Source organism: Corvus kubaryi, unplaced genomic scaffold, assembly GCF_017639235.1.
Source record: "Corvus kubaryi isolate FWS band 111438036 unplaced genomic scaffold, C.kubaryi_AGA036_p1.0 37341, whole genome shotgun sequence".
Taxonomy (NCBI): Eukaryota; Metazoa; Chordata; class Aves; order Passeriformes; family Corvidae; genus Corvus; species Corvus kubaryi.
This window is the reverse complement of record NW_024581112.1, coordinates 11,820,077-11,829,045: the sequence shown is the minus strand read 5'-3', so window position 1 is coordinate 11,829,045 and position 8,969 is coordinate 11,820,077. Positions and strand designations below refer to the sequence as shown.

Sequence of the window (8,969 nt, the reverse complement as noted above, 5' to 3'; positions counted from 1 at the left end):
TCTCCCACCTGCAGCAGCACACACGGTAAGGGCCAGAGGAGGCTGGGGGCCTGGCCCTGGTCCCCCCGCGCTGCCGGCATGCACCTCTGGAGCACGCGCGCCAAGCATGCGGGGGGCGGGCGGGGAATGCGGCCGGCTGCACCCCCAGAAGGAGGTGACCCACCAGAGTGGACGGAGTGGAGGCTGCGCAGGAGACACTGACCACGTCAGGGCTGAGGTGGGCACGTGCTGTCCCTGGGGATCCTTGGTCTTGCACCGTGGGCGGCACAGAGAGAGAGAGCGATAGAGAGAGAGGCATTGGCTGTAGGGGATCCCAGCCTGGCACCTGGGGGTTGGACTGCGTGTGTGGAAGCTGCTCCTGGCATTGCAGGGGGACAGGGACAGATTAACACTGTAGGTAAACTCAGCCTGTTACTTAAAAGGAAAAGTGCTGGAGTGTCTACCCTGAGAAGGAACAGAGCTGCTTTCTTGGTACTGTGGAAGCAAGAGAACAGACTCCTCTTGGTCATTTGGGACTCCTGAGCTTGGAGCAGGGAGCCTGGACTCCAGACCCCTTCCCAACACATTTCTGAGCTGTCCAGGCCTTCATAAGCTCTTGCTCCTCAGTCCTAGTCACTCTCTGAAATCTGCTTGACTGCCTGTCTCTCCAACTTCTAACTGGACACAGGAGCTGGACAGAGCTCCCTTTGTCCAGCTAGAACAGCATCTGGAGGCAACATCATCCCCTTCACAGCAGCAGGCCCTGGCAGTCTGCCCTGTCTTCCTGCTCACTGCCTCCCATTTATGCTCTTCCTCCTCAACAGTATCCACACCGGGGACCGACCCTACAAATGTGCTCACCCTGGGTGTGAAAAGGCTTTCACCCAGCTTTCCAACTTGCAGGTAAGGGGCTGGGCGTGTCCTGCTCGCCAGTGGTGGTTGGCATGGGTGCCTGTGATAGAGGAGATGGAAGAAGTGGGGCAGCTGGGAGGAGAGTAAAAGAATACAGAAGGTTATTGAAGCCCTGGGCAGGGAAAAGATTCCTGATTTGTAGCACTAGTGGCCCAAAGAAGCCACATAAACAGTCACATCCTGTAAAATTGTTAACTTGACTTGAAAGCGGTGAGACCTTAATGAATTCCTCCCATCTGTTTTGCAGTTTTCTAACTTAGCTGGGGCAAGACTTTTGCAAAATGTAACACTCAATAAAGTCTGGGTATCTGGATGGGTTTTTGTTTGTTTTACAATGAAATGGAGGGCATAAGGGTAGGGATATAGGGAAGCAGAGGTGGTGTGTCCTGTTGCAGTACCCTGGAGGAGGGGAACTGTAGAGTGTGCCAAATGGCAAAGAGCTGTAAACACCTGCAAGCAGTTAAAGCAAATCCTGCCCTGAAGGTATTAGATGCAGGGAGCAGATGTGTAGGGGGGCAGAAAAGGAGAGACCAGGAAAAGACTTGAGAGTTGCATGGAAACAGGGAAAGAAGATGGGGGTTGTGGAGCATTAAGTCTCTACTCTTCATATGCACAGTATGCCTGAGAAGAAAGGGCCTGTGTGGGGAAGGTGTGGTGGGCTGGAGGGGGAAGTTCTGTCCCTACGCTGGGAGCCAGGTGTACGTTCCTCAGCAGCTGGGAGCTTGGGGCCTGGCTGGAAGGGGTAAGCCAAGGTAAAGCTGTCTCCAGTACTAATACTCACTTCCTCATGCTTGCTTTCTCTTTCCTCCCCGCTGCTGCCGCCCCCCAGTCCCACAGACGGCAGCACAACAAAGACAAACCTTTCAAGTGCCACAACTGCCACCGTGCGTACACGGATGCTGCCTCGTTGGAGGTACACCTGGCTACGCACACGGTGAAACACGCCAAGGTCTACACCTGCTCCATCTGCAGCCGGGCCTACACCTCGGTGAGTGTTTGCTGCCCTGGGGGTAGCAGAAGTGGACAAACTTCCCAGGGAGCGGCTCCTCTAGATCCAACGGGAGTAGTCCCCTGAGTTGCCATGTCCCTCCCTGTTGGCTTTGGCTTTGCGAGCATCGTCCCCTCCTCTCACACGGTTCTTCCCATTGCAGGAGACGTACCTGATGAAGCACATGCGGAAACACAACATCCCTGACCCACAGCAGCAGGTGGTTCAGGCACAAGCCCAGGCCTCGCAGCAGCAGCAGCACTTCCAGCCGCAGGGCGGGGGGGCAGCAGGGGGCCCTTCTGGAGACACTAACCAACCCAACCCTCCCCCCCAGTGCTCCTTTGACCTGACTCCTTACAAGACTTCAGAGCATCACAAGGACATCTGCCTCACTGTCAGCACCAGCGCCATCCAAGTGGAGCACCTCTCCAGCTCCTAGAGAGACCTCAACCCAGGGAGCAGAACGCCTCTTGTGCATAGCCTGTGCCAGGGGCACCGCTTGTGCAGCGGCCCTCCTCGTGCAACAGTTTCCGGCCTCTCCTCCTGCAACAGCCTCTTCTGGCCGTGTAACCCTGTTCATGGCAGCCCCTTGAACAACAGCCTGTCTCAAGGGGGTGCTCCTTCTGTGCAACAGCCTGCCTGGTAGGAGGATGCTTCCTTGTGCAAGAGCCCCTTTCCTGTGCTGGGATCACTTCCTCATGCAAGAGCCCCTCCTTTGAAACCCAAAGAAAGGCCCCTGTTTTGCCTTCTCTCTCACTGTAGGATGTGTACGAAGCGGGGTTGCGTGTTGAGGCACGCATGGTGGATGGGATGGAGAGACGGCCCTTGTATGTACAGGGGCTTGGACACGTGTTTTTAGCAGGCCACAGAAGAATGTGGCAGGGTTCACAGCTGGATGGGGTTCTTTGAGGATTGCCTTGAGTGTCTAAGAGAGAAATATCCATTCCTGTCCCTCCTGCTTGTGAAAGGGAGGAGGGGTCGCTCGTCCTGCCCCAAGGACTGGATGGGAGAAACCTTCTCCCCAGTGGAAGGTGAGACCAGTGGAGGGGGGAGAGGTGAGGCATGTTCTCTGGGATGGACAGGTGCCTACACTGCCCAAGGGCTGTGGAGTATTGCATTCTTTCTCCTCCCCTGGTGGAGAGCAATAGAGAGGAGTCTGTCTGAACTGGCTGCTGCCTCTCTCTCCCAGCTGTCTGAGCAGCACGATGGCCCCGTAGGAATGTGGGTTCCTGCTCATTGCTCTTCCTGCCTGTTGTGGATGATATCCTAGCAGCTTGTACTCCTCCTCCTCTCCCTCCTGCTTTTCCCCTCACCTCCTCAGAAAAGCCTGCAGGCGTCAACAACAAACCAAAAAGCAACTGGAGGGAGGGTAAGAGACTGCCAAAATAATCATCACCCTTTTCTCTATTCCCTTTCCTGAAAGGCGGAATGACAGCAGTTCTGACACTCACATACCTGTCCTGCCCCCAGTTTCCCAAAGGGAAAGAGGAGGAGGAGGAAGAGGAGGAGGAATAGACCAGTCTTTTCAAGGAGCTGGCAGGAGGCAGGGAAAGGCTAGCTTCTCCTGCTCATCTCCTGCCAGAGTGTTCTCCCAGGCTCCCTCTTGCCAAGACGGGCTGGACTCACATGGCAGTGGTGGCCTCTTCTGGACCCTGGTCATGGGAGAGAATCCCCAAAAGGTGGACAGTGGAGAGAAGGGGATGAAGATCCCTACAGAGAGACCAATCTAATGAGAAGGGGGAGCCAACAAGAATAAACTGAAGGCCCCTTGAATTTATATATATATATATAAATATCTATTCCCCACCCCTGGCCCGCTCTGTCCTTGCTGTAACTGTTTCTATCTCTGTGTTTATAAAACGCATTATCCTGGCGAATTTTTATTTTCAATCTTCGTTTGTTTTTCCCTTTCTCTTCGTCTTCAATTCTTCTTCCTCTTTTTTTTTTTTTTTTTTTTAAATTGGTCCACATGACTGCTAGTCTTGTGTGTTACTCGTTAGTTTCTTTGGATCATGGAGGCTGACTTGGAAGAGAATGAGAAGGCAAGGGAAAAAGCATGTATTGTTGGGTTTTAAAATCAGTCACCCACCCAAAGCCTATAGAATCCCAGACTTCTGTATGAACAACCAATAGGGGCTTCTATTTTTTTTTTTTTTAACCACCCTGTATAGAAATAAATTGGTGTAAAAGGCTCCTCAAAGGTGCTGCTGCGAGCACCCTGCCCCTGTGACGTGTGTTCCTTCCCCCTGCACCCAACCCCTGCAGGAGCCTGTGGCTGCTGTGAGTCCCGAGGGGCTGTGCGGGCGCGAGGGCGGCGCATCCCTGCCTTTGGCACGTTGTGGTTTGCACGAGGAGAGCGAGGAGCTCTGCACGCGGGGAGCCTGTGGCAGAGACCTTTTTCTCTGCGTTTAGTCACAAGGGTTGGCTGCAGACGGGTGGAGTGCTTGGTAGGTGCATAGGTTAGGCTAGAAGGACCTGTCTGGTTTTATTCCTGCATTTCACAGGTGACATTTCAATCCATTTAGGCTGTATTGAGCCCCAAGAATTAATGTGTATTTGAACTGTGTTGACAATGTATTGGCTTCATTTTGAGGCACTGGGACACAAAATCCATTGGTAGCCTGCTGCAAGGGCTTCGTGTTCTCATTGTTTAAATATTTAAGCCAGATTTCTCCTTCCTTTTTGCTTCTGGTTACTAGTTCTGGAAACATCCATCCCTGTGATTCAGCGAGCCTGAATGGGACTTTTTCTCCCTCAGACTTGCATTTAAACACTCTAATGTCCCTTCTCAATCCACTTTTTGACATGGTAAACAGATAGAATTCTGTAAACCTTCCACTGTAGGGGATTTCCTCTGGCCCATGAATTATTCTTGTCTTTTCTTTCTACATCTTGTCAAATTTTTCAGTATCTTATAAAAATGTTTGTTTTGGAATTGGGTGTTGAAGCCTCAGTGCCATGGATGAGGTCCCCCTGGCCCTTTGCCTTAAGTCTGCAGAAGATTGTGTTTTCCCTCTTCTCACAGTGTTACACAGGAGCTCACAGTGGCTGCTTGTCTGGTGAAGTCTGATCATCCAAAGTCTCCATCGGCTTTCCATGATAGTGTTTTCCCTTCTCTACTGTATGCTCTGGGTTCTTACTTCCTGGATGCTTCACGTGGGGCTGTGTCCAAGTCCAGCCAGTGTGAATGGACCTGGCTGACTGATGGACCAGGTTACTCACAGCTTCCATAGTTCTGTCACCCACAAACTGTATCAGTTGTTATTTTTACGTTCAGATCCAGGTTGAAATGCAATATTGCATCTGACCTATGCTAATTTGAAAAGCATCATTCAGTGCAACTTTTCATTAGCTTCTTTTTGAGACTTGTAGGCTGGGCATTTCTTAATCCTCTTAGTATTTGATTATGTACAGTAGATCTTTCTGACTTATGGTGCTAGGTCAATGCCTTATAAAAATTTAAGTATGTCGTACCTATGCAGTCCCCTTTGTTAAACCAAATGTATAATGATGTCATCTAAGAATGAAATTAGGGTTTGGGTTTTCCTTCTTTTTTTTAACTACAGAATCTGTATTTCATAAAACCTTTGTGTTACAGGTTTTATTTTTTCATTCACTAGTTCTTCACCTCTACAGTTTTTCCATAATTTTCTTACTGAGTCCTTTCATTTGCCTTTTGGGAGTAATGTCATGAGTGTCTTAAGGTATTTCTCTAATATCCTAAGTTTAATTAAGATCAGAATCACTGGGCTAGAGGGCTTGTTAGTGAACTCTTCCAGGACTCCTGTTTCTTTCCTGATTTCAAAATATACATCCCTAGTAGGTGTTGTCTCATCTCCTACTTTGACACTATGGTACTAGATAGAAGTTGCTGTTTTCATATGACTGCTCCATTCTGTTCCTTTCTTTATATGGAATTGGAACTATTTGTTGACTGGTTTCTCCTGTTTTGTGTCACTAGCATTTTCACCATTTTTATCTACCTTGGATCAGTACTATTAGTAAGGTTTGTTTCTTTTGTGACTGAAAGGAATGAAAGAGCAAAATATTCCTTTCCTTTATCATTAGTTTTGCAAGTCACTAAGCTTTTCTTAACTGTTTTCTCTATTTTTATAGTGTCTAATTTATGTTGGTTGCTGTCTGGTCTTCACCTTTTCCATCTGTTATGTTTCTCTTTACAGGAGAGTTTAATTCATATTCCTCTGCCTTCTTTTTTTCCCACGGACAACTCAGTTTAAAGTTTTGTTCCCCTTGGAAGTTATCAGACTCAGCACAGGTTTATTGCTACTTGTGGCTCTCCTCTGTATGTCCGTATTTGACATGAACAGGACAAAACTGCCAGCTTCACTCAAGTTGTTCTCTCATCTTGAATGCATCATCCTGAAGTCTGAAAAATAGCTTGGTTTGGGTGCAGTGTCTTGAATTAAGCTGGGAAGGCTTTAAAAGTTGGAATAATACTTTGCTGACTGGTTGAATTCCTGGGGAATAGCTCACAAGTTAAAATTCTTTGCAATGATTTTTTGTTTTATATGTTAAAGGTGCTTGAAATCGCCTTTCTTGGTCCCTGGTTTGATGTGTTGTTTTCTGATGTCTGCTACCCTTTCCCTTCTTGGAATCTGCTACCTAGCATGGGCATCCATATGTACTTAAGGCTGTACAATTCCTGTGTTACCAGTCATTTCAAAGGTGTTACTGTTCGTGTTTGTGCAGTTTGCTGCTGAGCCTATAGCTTTTACTGTTGCCCAGGAAGAAACTAATTATTTCTTACTAAGGGACTTTCCCATTGAGCTTCAGAAATGCCACTTTATTCCAGGCCTCTTTTTCTTTCTTATCAATGAGAATTTCTCTGTTTACCCAGTCCTGTTGCCGATGTGGGAATAATTGAAGATACCTTATCCTTGTTATCTTTGTCACTTATTTGAGTTTGGATTAGGTCTTCCTCTCTGGATTCCCAAGGTTGTTTAACATATTCAAAGTGCTCCAGGTGGTTTAAAAAGTACAGGAGCTACCTGGGAGAGACACAAAATGTAACAACTTTTACAAAATTCTTCCCTCTTTAGATGAAGCCTGAGGTTCTGCAGTCTGCAGCTTTGTGCACTCAAGCCAACAACGGTTCAATTATTTACCTCCCACTCACAAGAGTGGAATATTCTCTTAACAAGATCCCATGATCCTTCTTCAGCTCCGTGAATTCTTTGACCCTGCATTTTCATTGTGATGCCAATCCATTCATTTCTATATGTCTGTACCCAAGAAGACTTGACAATGACTCTGGAGTTCTGTATTAGGTTGCATCTCATATCTTTGATGAAAAGCAATAGCACTTTTTCTCCTTGTCCTTTTCCAAGCTGATTTTCTGTTCTTAGCTGGATTTTACAAGTTATCATTGCTTTAAAAGGCAACATCATGTAGGCTGGAAATCATTTAGAAAAGTCACCCACAAACAGTAACTGAATCTCAGCCATGACTAATGATAGTATTGCTGGTCTATAATTCAGTTAAATCTTAAAAAAAGATTTAAGCCTTTTATAATTTAAAGCCTTATGGTTAATCAACCATGTCCCTTATTACAGTTTTTTTGTTGGTTATTACTGCCATTGAAACTGCCATTCTATATCACTACTTTTTTACTTTAATCCATAGGGTCTTGTTATGCCTTTGTTGAGTACATTAAAGTCTTCTGCTCTCAGAAGTCTTTCTTCTCATGTAATGAATAACAGACCATGATCAAATCATTGTATTCATCTTTCCAAACAGCTAAATTAAATTGAGCTGGTTTAGGTGTCTCACGATAAGGCTTGGCTCCATCGTGTAGTTCTTATCTGTTGCCTTTCTTTTCCCCTTCAGTGACCAGGCTGTGTAGTGTTCAGTTAAAGTCTTGGCTGCATTAGGCCTAGATGGCTATCTTGAGCCACCAAACTTAATATTGCCATACAAAGATATCTAGTGCTTTTAATGAGGTCTTTTTCTTTAAATTAAAACAAACAGCAATATGTTTCTGTTCTTAGCTGAGTGCAACCCCTGTCAATGACACTGTGATTTTGCCACGTCAGTGTTAGGTTAACTGCCTTACAGCAACCTGGATGAGCCCACTTGCTTTGCAAATACTTTTTAAGTAAAAGTATTTGCTGGTCTTCTGGAACACATTCACAACTTCAAAGTTGATTGGAAAAGAAAGCCCATTGCTTCCATCTGCTTGCCAGATAATTCTTTTCAAATTACTGATTGTCAGTTTCTAGCTATGCAACTTCTAGGATGTTTTATTTAATGAGTAGAACTAAACATCTTCCTAAATCTCATTGGCAATAGGTAATATTTCATTACCTCATGGATGTGTCTACATCATCCAACTTTCTTCCTAATGTAGAATATAATGATGAGATTCTGTCTGTCTTCTATATTTTTATTGATTATTTTATCATCTTTATATCAACTAAAGGATATATATCATGTTTAGGATTTTCTTCTAATATTTTGCAGGTAATGTACCTGAAAGCTGCCCAAGTTTACTAGTGCAGTTTCAGAACACAGAATGAAATTGCTCTGTACACTTCCTTAACTACAAGCTAGGTACCTGTTCAATCGTCCTTTCAGGTACAACAGATTAAATTTGTGTGCATGGTTTCTTGTTTCTGTATAGTAGAACACCAAAGTACTAGAGAGATGTAGTAACTTGGTCCAACAAACATTTCGATTTCATGTAGTGTCTGTGTAATGAATGGAAAAAAACTGCAAGAAAAGAAATCGTGACACCAAAGAACTAGAGTCTATGCCTAGTTTTGCTACTGAAGCAGGATATGTTTTTGAAACATGGACACAGCAATAATCTGTGGCCTTTGGCATCCTCTTTTATTTGTAAAGCTAATTAACCCTTAGCTTGGGGTCAAGTGTTGCAGATCAATCGTTTGCTGTTCGTGAGAATGAAGCGTGGGTACCTCTTGTGTTTCCTGAAGACAGGAAATGCAAAGTTCAGAGACCTCTGAACTGAGAATGTTAAAAGAGTGAGAAGACCTGAACGTACCTCAACAGCCAAAAGGTAACTGAACAAGAGTCTGAAATTATAGGTCTCCTGCTGGGTTCTGCATGAGGA

At 45.8% G+C, this 8,969-nt stretch overlaps 1 protein-coding gene across 22 annotated transcripts in view; it reads left to right on the top strand.

Annotated features, from left to right (window-relative positions):
* ZNF384 (zinc finger protein 384) overlaps positions 1 to 8,578 on the top strand; it is a 27,149-nt gene extending 18,571 nt beyond the window's left edge. For 20 of the 22 annotated variants that reach the window (XM_042031284.1, XM_042031275.1, XM_042031287.1 and 17 more), the window contains 3 exons: positions 804 to 882; positions 1,721 to 1,879; positions 2,043 to 8,578. In XM_042031284.1, coding sequence (XP_041887218.1) covers positions 804 to 882; positions 1,721 to 1,879; positions 2,043 to 2,318 — 514 coding nt within the window. In that variant the 3' untranslated portion in view covers positions 2,319 to 8,578. Of the gene's footprint in view, positions 26 to 799; positions 883 to 1,720; positions 1,880 to 2,042 lie in introns of those variants that run through there. The other 2 variants (XM_042031292.1, XM_042031291.1) reach the window with 2 other exon arrangements.
* Positions 8,579 to 8,969: the final 391 nt, after the last annotated feature.